This window comes from Diabrotica virgifera, chromosome 1 (genome assembly GCF_917563875.1).
Source record: "Diabrotica virgifera virgifera chromosome 1, PGI_DIABVI_V3a".
Taxonomy (NCBI): Eukaryota; Metazoa; Arthropoda; class Insecta; order Coleoptera; family Chrysomelidae; genus Diabrotica; species Diabrotica virgifera.
In genome coordinates this window covers 227,536,020-227,552,624 of record NC_065443.1, presented here as the reverse complement: position 1 = coordinate 227,552,624, position 16,605 = coordinate 227,536,020, and the positions used below count along the sequence as shown (strand labels likewise).

General features: G+C 33.4%; 1 protein-coding gene across 1 annotated transcript; it reads left to right on the top strand.

Moving 5' to 3' along the window:
• The first annotated feature begins 3,903 nt into the window (after positions 1-3,903).
• On the top strand, positions 3,904-7,913 carry LOC126879041 (zinc finger protein 235-like). The gene has a single exon (XM_050641932.1). It carries the CDS (start codon positions 3,926-3,928, stop codon positions 5,054-5,056), a length of 1,131 nt encoding a protein of 376 aa, XP_050497889.1. The 5' UTR covers positions 3,904-3,925; the 3' UTR covers positions 5,057-7,913.
• Positions 7,914-16,605: the final 8,692 nt, after the last annotated feature.

Below are 16,605 nucleotides of genomic sequence, written 5' to 3'. Positions count from 1 at the left end.
GACAAATGTTGTGCCGGGTCACAAAAAAATAATACACACTGCGACTTTGACCCCTTAAAACTACCCTCATCCCTAACTCTGGTTTCCGGCTCTTGGGATTTTACTTAGCTAAGTCATGGTCTACTTATTCCCAAATTTTGGTGCACTATCTCGATCATGAGCGTCACAAAAAAAATAATAAAAACGCCGATTTTGACCCCTTATAACTACCTTCATGCCCAACTCTGGTTTCCGGCTCTGAGGATTTTACTTAGTTATGTCATGGTCTACTTATTCCCAAATTTTGGTGCACTCTCTCAATCACGAACGTCGCAAAAAACCCCTAATATTTTTTGTATTCACCAGTGCCCCACCCCTTTATCGGCCACGCAGCGTGCCACCCCTGGAGATTTTACTTAGTTACGTCTTGACCTACTTATTTCCAAATTTTGGTGCACTCTCTCGATCATGGGCGTCACAAAAAAAAATAATAAAAACGGCGACTTTGACCCCTTATAACTACCCTCATCTCCAACTCTGGTTTCCGGCTCTGGGGATTTTACTTAGTAATGTCATGATCTACTTATTTCCAAATTTTGGTCTACTATCTCAATCACGAACAGCGCAAAAAACCCTTTAAATTTTTTATATTCACCCCTACCCCCACCCCTTTGTCGGCCACGCAGCGTTCCGCCCCTAGAGATTTTACTTAGTTACGTCATGACCTACTTATTCCGAAATTTTGGTGCACTATCTCGATCATGAGCGTCATAAAAAAAATAATAAAATCCGCGACTTTGACCCCTTATAACTACCCTCGGCCCCAACTCTGGTTTCCGGCCGTTGGTGAAAGTCATGTACACAACTAATTCAACACATTCCCGTATAGTTTTTCCATATTACTTATCACGCACAAAATCCGTTTCTATCTCTCCGACTAAAAGGCAACAGAATCATGAAAATTTGAATTAAGGGGTTTTGAAGAGTCATCTATTAATTGAAAATATTTTCATCTATTTGCTATTTCCGGTTATACCGGAAGTTGCTTATAACTTCGTTTTTTTTAAATAGGACACCCTGTATATTTTTACATTTTTGGATTCTCTTCGATGTCTTCTTTCTTAAAATATGAGGTTTTGTAATGTTGTATAGGGTATTTTAAAAGATAATTTATTTTTTTTATTAATTTCGTAGCAACATTCACACCCTGTAGAATTGTAGTAGTTTGACATCTAAAACTCTACTTACGTTCAAGTGACTTTTAATATAGTCTACTATTGTTAAGAGACATTAGTATAGCTAAATTTTTAATTTTAATATACAGGGTTGGTCAAAACTCCGAATGAGTATTTTCTGAGTTTTCTTAAATGGAACACCCTGTATTTTAGTATTGTAATGAAATGATATTTTATGGTACTTTTTTATTTCTTAAGCATTCCCTATACCTAACTGCTTTAATTTGTGCTTAATTGTTAATCACACCAACAATCTTAACTACGTAGGTATTTTGATAGCTAAACCATTATTGGTAATTTTAAGAATCAGTTGGATTAATATGTATTTATTTCTGAAAAATTATTTGTGATTGAATTTTTTCACGGCCAACCTAATAAAATTTTACGTATTTTTTGTTGCAATTAATGTTTAGCTTGAATCACCAATAACTCACAAATTAAAGCAATTAGGTATAGGGAATACTTATAAAAGAAAAAAGTACCATGAAATATCATTTCATTACAATACTAAAATACAGGGTGTTCCATTTAAGAAAACTCAGAAAATATTCATTCCGAGTTTCGACTAACCCTGTAGAGTAAAAGTTCAAAATTAGCTATACTAATGATTCTTAACAATAGTAGACTATATTGAAAATCACTTGAACGTAAGCAGAGGTTTTAATGTCAAAATATTATAATTCTACAGGGTGTGAATGTTGCTACGAAATTAATAAAAAAACGTAAATATCTTTTAAAGTACCCTGTATAATATTACAAAACCTCATATTTTAAGAAAGAAGATATTGAGGAGAATTCAATAATGTAAAAATATACAGGGTGCCCCATTTAAAAAAACGAAGTTATAAGCAACTTCCGGTATAACCGGAAGTTGCAAAGAGATGAAAATATTTTTATTTAATAGATCATCCTTCAAAACCCCTTCAGTCCAATTTTCATGATTCTGTTGCCTTTAGTTCTCGAGATATTTCTAATAGGCCAGTTATCTGCCTCACCCTATATATTATGTGTGAATAAAAAATCTGGCTCCTAATCAAACATGAAAATTGAAGCGGTTTAACAAATGTAGTGTTCTTCTGCTAGTTCCTATTAACATCTTTTAAACTATTTGTTGTCTCATCTGTGTATAGCTGTGCTATATGTTTTAGTATTAATATGATTTATTTCGCCATAGAACTCAATGTAAGTATCCCCATTTCTTTTATTTACTTTTTTGAACATCTATTAAAATTTCTTCTCTGTTTCAAATAATAAAGCTATTTCTCTTTCTAACTTTCTTTTAACTTTCAACTGAATTTATCTTTTCACTTATCTTTCTTTTTACCCCACTCCACAACTGAAACTAGTTTTTTCTTTTCAGTTGTGGTCTTCAGTTTTCAGGTACCTACATTGATGTTAACTAACCCACATCCTATAGTGAACGCAAGTGACTGTTGATCGTCTTCTTCTTCAAGTGCACTTAAAGTAATAGCCAACGTTCATGTTACGGCAATTCTGATCTTGTTGCGGCATTTCTGAATAGTTTGACTGATCTGAACCCGAACCACTTCCGCAGAATTTTGGAGCCACGAGTGTTTTCTCCTGGCTGGCCCTCGTTTACTGTCTATTTTCCCTGAATAATAAATTGCAGTAGACGGTACTTATAGTGTCTCAATATTGTGGCCTAGATATTCAAGTTTCTTTTGTTTAATTGTGCTCACGGTTTCTTTCTCTTTTCTGATTCTGAGGATTATCTCTATGACTGTTGATACAATCATTTATTTGTTTATCTAACTAGTTTCTTCCTGTTTAACACCACTGCCCTTAGCTTAAGAACAGTTAAGAGTAATGATCTTAACATATTGGTTACAATTGCATAACCAGAGTTAACATCAATTTCAGTTATTAACTCTTTCGTTCCAAACGTTGTCAGTCTTACAATAACTAACACATATAAATAAATAAATAGAAATCTTTTAATGTATATACACCGTTATTAGGCGTCAACGCCCTTCGGTAGGGATCTATGGAGGAGTATCACCAAGCCGCAAGCCCTTATCCCTTGCCGTACCGCTCCTCCATAGGCCGATCAGACGCCAGTTATTCCTGACCAAGTCGTAGATTCTATTGAATTTTATACTACCGACGTTGGCCTTTTATTAATTTCATGACCTGGCTGAGGCTCGAACCGTCGATCGCAAATCCTCTAAACTTGTCAATCGACTGCGCCTCTTCCAACTGAGCCGTCGTGACCGTCGATCTTTTAATAAATATAAATAAAACCTTAAAACCTTTACATATTAAAAATTAAATAGAGGACATCACATTTTGTATTACATCATACAAACAAAATATCAAACACGGATTTGTTGGGTGTCTTTCGCCACTTTTCTCTCTACCCTCAAGAACTTGCCCATATACTTGTTAACCTATGCAGCATTGTCCGTCTATCCAATCAATTCCCTATTTACATAATTTGAACAAGAAATCATTGTTACTGAAGACCTTAGAAATCCACTCCTTGTAACGGCATCATGTAGTTTACTTGTAACCGTTGACCTGCATATTTTAGAGAGCGAAACCGGTCGTCGGAGTAAAACAATAAATTATTGCGAGTACATCAGATCTGTCTTTTACTTCATTCAAAATGAACTCGCATAATAATATGCAAACCATTCAACATATTATAGATAGTTTGTATTTTAGGCTATCTCCAACAAGAAGAAAACAAAATGGAAATGATTAAGACTCTAATTGGACATTCATCTTACGATAGCAATTATATGGGTACACACGATGAAGGAAAAACAATAAATCAAAATATGAAAGTTGCGACTGGACGAAGATCTTACAGATGTGAAATTTGTTTGAAGCAGTTTACTACAGCCAGTTATTTGAAAAAACATTTAAGAGTGCACACTGGAGACAATCCGCACAAGTGTTCTATTTGTTTTAAGCAGTTTACTGATCGAAGTAATTTAACAATACATTTTAGAGTGCACACAGGAGAGAAACCATATAAGTGTGAAATTTGTTTTAAGCAATTTAGTGAAGCAGGTACTTTGAAAATCCATTTGAGAGTGCACACTGGGGAGAAACCTTATAAGTGTGAAATTTGTTTTAAGCAGTTTACTACAAACACTGATTTGAAAACACATTTGACAGTGCACACTGGGGAGAAACCTTATAAGTGTGAAATTTGTTTCAAGCAGTATACGCGATCAGAAAATTTGAAAACACATTTGAGAGTGCATAATGGGGAAAAACCCTATAAGTGTGAAATTTGCTTTAAGCAGTTTACTACAAACACTGATTTGAAAAGACATTTGAGAGTGCACACTGGGGAGAAACCTTATAAGTGTGAAATTTGTTTCAAGCAGTTTAGTGGAGCAGGTAGTTTGAAAACACATTTGAGACTACATACGGGGGAAAAACCTTATAAGTGTAAAATTTGCTTTAAGCAGTTTAAGCAACCGATAAATTTGAAAATACATTTGAGAGTGCATACTGGGGAAAAACCTTATAAGTGTGAAATTTGCTTTAAGCAGTTTACTAGAAACACTGATTTGAAAAGACATTTGAGAGTGCACACTGGGGAGAAACCTTATAAGTGTGAAATTTGTTTCAAGCAGTTTAGTGGAGCAGGTAGTTTGAAAACACATTTGAGAGTACATACGGGGGAAACACCTTACAAGTGTGAAATTTGTTTTAAGCAGTTTAGTGGAGTAGGTAATTTGAAAAAACATTTAAGAGTGCACACTGAAAAGAAACCATACAAGTGTGAAATTTGTTTTAAACAATTTAGTGAAGCAGGTAATTTGAAAAGACATTTTCGGAGTGCACACTGGGGAGAAACCTTATAAGTGTGAAATTTGTTTTAAGCAGTTTACTACAAACACTGATTTGAAAACACATTTGACAGTGCACACTGGGGAGAAACCTTATAAGTGTGAAATTTGTTTCAAGCAGTATACGCGATCAGAAAATTTGAAAACAGATTTGAGAGTGCATAATGGGGAAAAACCCTATAAGTGTGAAATTTGTTTTAAGCAGTTTACTACAAATACTTATTTGAAAACACATTTGAGAGTGCACACTGGTGAGAAACCTTATAAGTGTGAAATTTGTTTCAAGCAGTTTCGCCAAGCAGATAATTTGAAAACACATTTGAGAGTACATACGGGGGAAAAACCTTACAAGTGTGAAATTTGTTTTAAGCTGTTTAGTAGAGAAGGTAATTTGAAAAGACATTGGGAAGTGCACACTGGCGAAAAACCATAAAAGTGTAAAATCAGTCTTAAGCAGTTTACTACAAACACTGATTTGAAAACACATTTGAGAGTGCATACTGGGGAAAAACCTTATGAGTGTGAAATTTGTTTTAAGCAGTTTAAGCAATTAGAAAATTTGAACACACATTTGAGAGTGCATACTGGCGAAAAACCTTACAAGTGTGAAATTTGTTTTAAGCAGTTTAGTGGAGCAGGTAATTTGAAGACATTTGAGAGTGCACTCTGGCGAAACACCATAAAAGTGTGAAATTTGTTTTAAGAAGTTTACTACAGCAAATTATATAAAAATGCATTTTTTGAGAGTGTGCACACTGGAGTTAAATTGTGCAAGTGTAAAATTTGTTTTAAGCAGTTTCTTACAGCAAGTAATTTGAAAACACATTTGTGAGTACACACTGGAGAAAACCCTTACAAGAGTGAAATTTGTTTTAAGCAGTTTAATTTTAGCAAGTCATTTGAAAACACATTTGAGAGTGCACACTGGAGAAAAACTGTATAAGCGTAAAATTTGTTTTTTATGTGTATTTAATTGTAAGTTTCGGAGTTGCTTGGCAACGTTACGTTGGACTGTCAAGGGTGACGTATGACAGGTAACCGGAAAATGGAAGGAGGGTCATCTCTCATCTCTATATAAGATATTTTATAATAAAGTAGTTAAAGTAGCATTTTGTATTTATATCATGGGCTTACATACAAGCGTTTAAGCAAGTTTTAAGCAGTATAGCCAGGCAAGTCATTTGAGAGTACATACCTACAAAGTGGAGAAAAGCCTTAGGTTCCACCTACGTTGGAACCGTATTTACCGATCCGACATCGTGAGACCGTCCGGTCGACGTCGGATTGAAAACAAACACAAGGTATTAATACGTAGTGCCTACACGGCAGCGGGAAGCCCGACCCGATAACATCCGATGTCGGATTGACTAGCTTCTCCTATCAAACGTGTTTGGTTTCATTCTGATTTTTCGTTCCAACGAGACCCAAATGGCAGAAATGGACAGAGACATGTTGTTTGGCTCGATGATGATTGATGGATGATGGCGAGAAATTAGCCTCGTTTGTGGGATTAGAGGCTCAAATCATATCAGAATCGAGACATTAAAGCCATTTTATGGGAGTCCGTTGGAACGGCATTATTAGGAAAAGTCATATATGTTTATTTATAGGAATAAAAGGCAGATTTCGAGCATATAGTTTAATCAAATCTTGCCTAAATATACTTTCGCTAACTTAGCATCATCAGGAGCATTTCATCAAAACAGGAAGATATCCCAGCAAAATGTAGATAGCATTTGTACGGCAAGAAATTAGGTAATTTAAAGACTTATAAATAATAAGGGAAAATGAAAATGTAGTATGTCAAAGTGTGTAAATAATTTATTTCTTTAGCTGAGCGCTTTCGACATAAACGTCATCATCCGAGCTAATGCTAAAATAAAAAAAGAGATCTTGTAAGAAAAAGAAGTACAAAACTCTTTTTTTACTTACGTCAATTACTAAAAAAGTACCGCTACATAGAGGTGTAAACAAGTGCATCTTATGAATGTAAATATGATTTTTAGATTTTAAATGCTATCTTCTTTGTCCTCCGTACAACACCAAACAGTAAAAACAGAAAAAACGGCCACATACACGTTGCACAAAAACATAAAAACTTTTTTCATGGTACGGGTGTAGATATCACCCATCCATTCTTGGCCTAGTAACAACAGCTGACTGACAAGGTCGGCCGTCGGATATTCAAATCTGCTTTTATCTGTTCTGCGTTGACGTTTGACAACTGACATTAAAATATGAATATTTTAAACATATTGAAAGGAAAATTGAAAATTTTTACAATGAAATTGATAAGGAAATGTACCTTAGATGTTTGTACTAATCAACTATTAAATTAATTGATAACATGCTTGATTTTGAGACTAATTGGCCCAACTTACATACACACCGTGTTAAGTTAAAAACATTAAAAAAGTATTAAACAGAAAGTAATGAGAAAGATCAATTTTGATTGTGAGTTCTCAAATTCAATATTCAGAAGATGTTAGCTTGTTGAAATTATAGATTGAGATAATATTATATTGTTGTTATTTATCATCTTTTTGTCAATTATGTAAGTCATTGAAATGACCTTGACTCGGTGTATGGATATTTTATTAAGTTGAATCCCTAACGTTTATGTAGAAATATTAAATGATTTTAATAAATGTTATGATGTTAAAATGGGTATATTCAGTTTCTATTGTTGTAAGACGTTGATGACAAAATAGTAGGATAGTGTTCGGTGGAATTAAATTTTTAACAAAATAGTTTCGAACACTTTTGTTGTTAGGTGTTTTATTTCTAAGGCTCTCATTACTTGTTGATAGAAGTATATTATGTAAATATGTAAATATCTGTAATATAGTAATGTATATATAAATCTGGCCAATAGTCACATGTTTTCCTTTTTTTGTCTTTTTCTTTTATATAAAGTTATAAAATTAAATTTTGAATGTAAATACAATAGTTTATATATATATATATATATATATATATATATATATATATATATATTATAGTTTTGTTTTGGGGTTGCAGTCATTTATTTTTTAGGGGCAGGATAAGTAAAACTCTGTGTTATTACCTAGCTTTCGCAAAATATATTTGCTTCTTCAGGGTAAGCTGAAATGAGTATATTATAAATACAATGAAATTAAGTTAAAACACATTGTATAAAAAATAACAAAAATGACTTACAACTTGAGGTTATTCCTAAACATTTTCACAAAACATGAAAATGTTTAGGAATAACCTCAAGTTGTAAGTCATTTTTGTTATTTTTTATACAATGTGTTTTAACTTAATTTCATTGTATTTATAATATACTCATTTCAGCTTACCCTGAAGAAGCAAATATATTTTGCGAAAGCTAGGTAATAACACAGAGTTTTACTTATCCTGCCCCTAAAAAATAAATGACTGCAACCCCAAAACAAAACTATAATCTACATAGTATCAGTCAATATTACCTAATTACTTTATATATATATATATATATATATATATATATATGATTATTAATATGTAGTGACTGTTAATAATACAAAATGAATAATTTTGGGGAATGCAGTCAATGTGTTTTGGGCTGATTAGAAGAGAAACACTTTGAACTTTTGTCGAGCTAATTTGTCTAACTACATTTGATTAATGTCCTTTTGACATATTTCAAAATTAATTTACGTTTACAATTTATATTTTTTAGAAAGAATTTTTATGTTTTTTATAAGTATGTTAGTTATTTTGTAAACCACGAGCAGTAAGTTGTTATTTTTCTAGTTTTCATCTAAATTTAAACATTTGTATTTTTAGATTGTCTTGGTAAAGGAAATAAATTGTCCGAAAGCTCGACAAAAGTTCAAAGTGTTTCTCTTCTAATCAGCCCAAAACACATTGACTGCATTCCCCAAAATTATTCATTTTATATATATACAGGGTGTCCCAGACTAAGTTACCCACGCTATATCTCTTAAACGAATAGAGATTTTCGAATGGGACAAAAGGTGATATATTCTACTTGTAATACACTTTAATATGGCGTACAAAAAATCATCCCCTAAATAATCATCCCTTAGTTACAACCCCTAACTTTAATTTTTTTAATAGCACCCTGTATATTTTTGTATAGTTTTGGATGTGGTCTTTTATCGTCTATTCAACACATTTTTTGAAAATAAAATCGGTTCGTATATAACCTAGAAACTATCAGTTTATTTTTGTTAAATTGTGTGTCCCAGACTAATTTATCCAGGCTATATTTCTTAAACGAATAGAGATTTTCGAATGGCACAAAAACTGATCTATTCCATTTGTAATACACTTTCATATGGCGTAGAAAAAATTCATCCCCTAAATATTCATCCCTAACTTACAGGGTGCTATTAAAAAAAAATAAAGTAAAGGGTTGTAACTAAGGGATGAATATTTAGGGGATATTTTTTTTCTAGGCCATATTAAAGTGTATTACAAATGTAATAGATTATTTTTGTCCCATTCGAAAATCTCTATTCGTTTATGAAATATAGCCTTGATAAATTAGTCTGGGACACACAATTAACAAAACTAAACTGATATTTTCTTGGTTATTTACGAACCAATTTTATTTTCAAAAAATGTGTTGAATAGACGATAGAAGACCACATCCAAAACTATAAAAAAATATATAGGGTGCTATTAAAAAAATTAAACTTAGGGGTTGTAACTAAGGGATGATTATTTAGGGGATAATTTTTTTGTACGTTATATTAAAGTGTATTACAAGTAGAATATATCACCTTTTGTCCCATTCGAAAATCTCTATTCCTTTAAGAGATATAGCGTGGGTAAGTTAGTCTGGGACACCCTGTATATATATATATATATATATATATATATATATATATATATATATATATATATATATATATATATATATATATAACAAACAAATGAAATAGAGAATGCGGAAAAATCCCCTTACGAACAATTCACACATCCACTACTTCGGGCTGGGAAAAATTTTTTGAATAGAATCGAAGATCCAAACACCAGCTCTTAGAAATGTGTTTCGCCCTCTTCAACCTCTATGGGCTCATCGGTGAAGATGAGAGGTTGAATATCTTCAGACACATTCCAATCAAAAAACAACATTTGAGACCTAGACATAGCAGGAACGTAAATCTACGCCCAACCTGACAATGCCATTCTCAAGTTTTAATTCCCTAATTACTTTAGAGTAAGTAAGATAATGTTTATGAAAAAACAAAAGATGTAGATCTTTGAAACACACTCAGTGATCAAAATATCCACAGGTACTGGTTTGGACGACCACTCGTACGAAAACAAACAAATGAAATAGAGAATGCGGAAAAATCCCCTTACGAACAATTCACACATCCACTACTTCGGACTGGGAAAAATTTTTTTGAATAGAATCGAAGATCCAAACATTAGCTCTTAGAAATGTGTTTCGCCCTCTTCAACCTCTATGGGCTCATCGGTGAAGATGAGAGGTTGAATATCTTCAGACACATTCCAATCAAAAAACAACATTCGAGACCTAGACATAGCAGGAACGTAAATCTACGCCCAACCTGACAATGCCATTCTCAAGTTTTAATTCCCTAATTACTTTAGAGTAAGTAAGATAATGTTTATGAAAAAACAAAAGATGTAGATCTTTGAAACACACTCAGTGATCAAAATATCCACAGGTACTGGTTTGGACGACCACTCGTACGAAAACAAACAAATGAAATAGAGAATGCGGAAAAATCCCCTTACGAACAATTCACACATCCACTACTTCGGGCTGGGAAAAATTTTTTGAATAGAATCGAAGATCCAAGCACCAGCTCTTAGAAATGTGTTTCGCCCTCTTCAACCTCTATGGGCTCATCGGTGAAGATGAGAGGTTGAATATCTTCAGACACATTCCAATCAAAAAACAACATTCGAGACTTAGACATAGCAGGAACGTAAATCTACGCCCAACCTGACAATGCCATTCTCAAGTTTTAATTCCCTAATTACTTTAGAGTAAGTAAGATAATGTTTATGAAAAAACAAAAGATGTAGATCTTTGAAACACACTCAGTGATCAAAAGATCCACAGGTACTGGTTTGGACGACCACTCGTACGAAAACAAACAAATGAAATAGAGAATGCGGAAAAATCCCCTTACGAACAATTCACAAATCCACTACTTCGGGCTGGGAAAAATTTTTTGAATAGAATCGAAGATCCAAACACCAGCTCTTAGAAATGTGTTTCGCCCTCTTCAACCTCTATGGGCTCATCGGTGAAGATGAGAGGTTGAATATCTTCAGACACATTCCAATCAAAAAACAACATTCGAGGCTTAGACATAGCAGGAACGTAAATCTACGCCCAACCTGACAATGCCATTCTCAAGTTTTAATTCCCTAATTACTTTAGAGTAAGTAAGATAATGTTTATGAAAAAACAAAAGATGTAGATCTTTGAAACACACTCAGTGATCAAAAGATCCACAGGTACTGGTTTGGACGACCACTCGTACGAAAACAAACAAATGAAATAGAGAATGCGGAAAAATCCCCTTACGAACAATTCACACATCCACTACTTCGGGCTGGGAAAAATTTTTTGAATAGAATCGAAGATCCAAACACCAGCTCTTAGAAATGTGTTTCGCCCTCTTCAACCTCTATGGGCTCATCGGTGAAGATGAGAGGTTGAATATCTTCAGACACATTCCAATCAAAAAACAACATTCGAGGCTTAGACATAGCAGGAACGTAAATCTACGCCCAACCTGACAATGCCATTCTCAAGTTTTAATTCCCTAATTACTTTAGAGTAAGTAAGATAATGTTTATGAAAAAACAAAAGATGTAGATCTTTGAAACACACTCAGTGATCAAAAGATCCACAGGTACTGGTTTGGACGACCACTCGTACGAAAACAAACAAATGAAATAGAGAATGCGGAAAATCCCCTTACGAACAATTCACACATCCACTACTTCGGGCTGGGAAAAATTTTTTGAATAGAATCGAAGATCCAAACACCAGCTCTTAGAAATGTGTTTAGCCAAAACGAGTGGTCGTCCAAACCAGTACCTGTGGATATTTTGATCACTGAGTGTGTTTCAAAGATCTACATCTTTGGTTTATATATATATATATATATATATATATATATATATATATATATATATATATTGATACACGTTAAGTTGTGACTTCCGGTATACAGAAGAGGCTGTCCGACTTCCACCTTTTCTACTAGGAATTATTTTTTAAAAATTGTGTATTTGGTAAAAGGGGGGCTTATAAAATGGGTCTACCTATTGAGGGGAAAGGATTTACTAAAATAAATTTTGTATATATATACGTATATACCGAAGCGTACAGCATACGTTATGGCTTCCATATATAGGGTAGTTCAAGGCGCGTTGTCACTTCCAGCGGTGTTGTCATATTTTGGAAGTCACAACGACTCGTCTGCTAGATTTACCTCCTATTTTGAGCGTAATGTGTGATCTTTTGAAACTTTTACTGTGAATACAGGTGTCTGTGTTTTAAAGTTGTCTATTTAAATTAAAATATTGATATTCTTTTGATTATACAGGTTTACAAAAAAATACATTTCGGACTATTTGACGAAACCATATGACTAGGGGGGTTTTTGGGGTCGCTGGTTACGAATCCGGGGTTCGCTAACCTCTATCACGTCAGGTAAAGGTTATTTCAAGGACAAATCAAGATAAATCGACAGTCGCTCTGAAAAAGTATATTAGGAGGTTTTTGGGGTCGCTTATAGCGAATCCAGGATCCGCTGACCTCTATCACGTCTAGCTGAAGGTCATTTCGAGGTAAAATCAAGATAAATCAACACAATCGCTGTGAAAAAGTATATTAGGGTGTTTTTGGGGTCCCTGATCACAAAACTGGGGCCCGTTGAGCTCAACCACGTCAGGTAAAGGCCATTTCAAGGTCAAATCAATTTTGTTAACTCCTCCTGATTTGAACTTGAAATGACCTTTACATGACGTGGTAGAGCTCAACGGACCGCAGTTTTCATGATCAGCGACCCCAAAACTCCCTATACTTTCAGAGCAATTGTGTCAATTTATGTTGAATTGACTTTAAAATGACGTTGAACTAGACGAGATAGAGGTCAGCGGTCTCCGGATTCGTCTTCAGCGACCCCAAGAACCCCCTAATATACTTTTTCAGAGCGACTGTCGATTTATCTTGATTTGACCTTGAAATTACCTTTACCTGACGCGATAGAGGTGAGCAGACCCCGGATTTGTGATCAGCCACTCCAAAAACCCCCTTGTCATATGGTTTCGTCAAATTGTCCGAAATTTAGTTTTTTTTTTGTAAACCTGTGTTATTTATGATAATATGATTGATATTTATTTTACAAAAATACTAATATATTATTATTGCTGTAAAATGGATTTATTTTAATTAATTAAAAAAGTGTTAATAGTAAGTCATTTATTTATGAAAATTATATCAAAAATGTTAATAAATAAATTTGAACTTATAGAAAATTTTAATATTTTAGATTTTATTACAGGCACCGTTCTTTTAATTTTTGATGTACCAATAATAATATGTAATCAAAAATTAAATGGCTAAACCCTCCAGGTGGGGATTAGCCGCTAAAAAGCTATCTAGATCCATCTTTTTGGAGCAGATTTTTCCCAATCTGCTACTCGATACTATTGACTATGCTTCTCCATTTCTTTCTATCCTCTTTTGTTTTTCTGCTAGTCTCTAATTCCTGCCCTATATAAATCTTCCTTTAATTCCTGTAACCATTTATTCTAGTTCCTCCGCGTCTCCTTCTAACTCCGGGTCTCCATTGTAAAATTGAGTTTATAGTTGTTGCGCTACCTGCTCTACATATATGCCCCAACAATCCAACTCTGTGCCCAAATCTGAAAATCTGGAATAATATCTACCCGGGTCGAAACATTTTTTTTAATATATGAAAATAGTTATTTCTGAAACGGAGCGAGTGCTATACATCGCGAAGTTCGCAAAAAGTACTTCACGCACAATTTCATACAATATTTTATCTACGATAAACAAATAAAAATACTGTAACTCTTCGTCACTGGAATTCATTTCTATTCTACAATTCTTAGAACTTTGACATATAAAAATTCTAATTTCTTTCAAACCACAAAACTGTCAAATTTTTTTTTGTAATTTATTGCTCATTATGTCATCACCTCTCTTGTGCTCTGCACAAGAGGTCTAAGGTTAGAGCTAAGAATAAGGTTGGCTAGGTGCTACGTTTTCTCGACTCTGTTTTACGGAATGGAAGCTTGGACCTTGAATGCGGCATCAATGGAAAAACTGGAATCATTCGAGATGTGGGTATATAGAAGAATTCTAAAAATATCATGGACAGAACACGTCACAAACAAAGACGTTCTGAGAAAGGTGAATAAAGAAATGGAAGTCTTAAATACAATTAAAACCAGAAAATTGGAATATCTCGGACATATTACACGTGGAGAGAGATACAACTTGCTCCAACTCATTATGCAGGGAAAGATTCAAGGAAAAAGAAGCATAGGGAGACGCAGAATATCGTGGTTGCGCAACCTGAGAGAATGGTACGGATGTACATCAAACGAACTTTTCAGAGCAGCCGTCTCCAAGGTCCGAATAGCTATGATGATTGCCGACCTCCTTCGCGGAGATGGCACTTGAAGAAAAAGAAGATGTCATCACCATGAAACGCGAAAGTTAAGAAAGAATATTTGATTATATGAAAGTGTGTCAAAAACAGTGAGAAAAAGTAAATCCCATTTAAAATACATTGTTACTTCATGCTTACTTTTAAGCACTGCTATCTATAATGACAGTTTTCACAAACTAAAAATTTATATATAATATGACATAGAGTAGACAAAAGTCATTTATTAATTATTAATTGATTATAGTCAGAAGAAAATTAGATCTGCACCCCTTGTTCTTTATAATTGTTAACATACTAAATTACATATCCAATAATTATTGTTATCCATTAAATAGATCGATGCAGATCGGCCTTATATCGGATCCTCTTCTATTAGTCCGTTCGCTGACGGTAAAATATTGCAAAACCCATAAATTTTAAAAAACGACTTAAGATTGACATGAAATTTGGCATACACATAGGTAACATATCAAAGAAGAAAATTGATATTGTGCCGATGTTTTCTTTTGCCATGGGGGTGACTTTCACCTCGTCTAGGGATGAAAAAATATACGTTTAAAATAAGTCCGGAAATGGATTAACTGACTAATTCTAAGGAACTATTGTTCTTTTTTGTTCTTTTTTCAACAAAACAAAAACACATTTTAACGGTTTTTTTGCAATTAACTCAAAAAGTAAGTATTTTATCGAAAAAAACATTCTTAAGAAAAATACAGCCCATAAAAAAATGGTGTACTTATGTATGAGATCCCTAGACCCAGTAAAAGAAGAGTTGTAACTAATGACAAATAGGTTCATACACGTCAAATTTCAAATTGAATATTCCAACGTGAAGTGTCAAAAACTAAAGCACTTTTTGGGGAACACTCATTACAACTTTTTTGTAGTGTTTAAAAAAAGGTTAAAAAGTTTTTAGCATTAAATTAAGGAAGTTAGCAAATAAAATTTATCGTCACCACTTCACAAGTTGATTTACTCGTGTATGTATTGTTTATAAATATGATCTGTAAGCTTCATTGGTTCAAAGTGCTTATTTTTGAAGGGTATGTAATTGAAAGGGATTGAACTAGTCACTAACCAACTGTGTATGCCAATTTTGAACAGCCATATCTTAACCAATATTTGTCTCAAAGAAAAAAACATAATCCTAAATATTCAGAAAAGCAAAACCTACATTTTTTACACTTTGTAATTTTTGGTAGCACTAATAAATTTTATGTCATTTTGAAAAAAAAATCATCTCTTTCAAAATTTAAACATTTTTACTTTAAAACCCAATTTTTTCAAAAATTAGCCCTTTACTTAGCCCGAATTAAGGGGTGATTTTCGGAGTTTTTTAAGAAAAATAGGACCTACTTTATTTTGAAAGTATCTTTCTTAATTTTAACGCTAGAAACTTTTTTAGAAAACATAAAAAAGATTTTTTTTAAACTTTAAAAAGTTGTAATAAGTTTTTTCAGAACAGTGTATCATTTTTTAGTTGCTATCATTTTTTGGTTATTTCACGTGAAATTATTCATTTTTAAATTTGACGAATATGAACCTGTTTCCTGTTTTACATTAGCTACAAAGCTACAACTTTGCTTCTACTGATTCTAAAAAGTTATACGTACATCAATTTTGTTACTTTATAAGCTATATTTTTAATGTTTTTCCCGATAACATACCTACTTACTTTTTGAGTTATTGGCAAAAAACCGTATAAAAGTGTTTTTTGTTGGAAAATTGACATATCGACTAGCCAATAACTCAAAAAGTATTAACTTAGTGAAAAATTCTATATAACAGAAGTTGCTTAGAATTAGTGTGTTCAGGGTCGGCGATAACGGGCCTGCAAGGGATGCACTGCAGGCGGGCGCCCCTGTTTGGGGGGCGCCAAAATGAGCTTGTTTC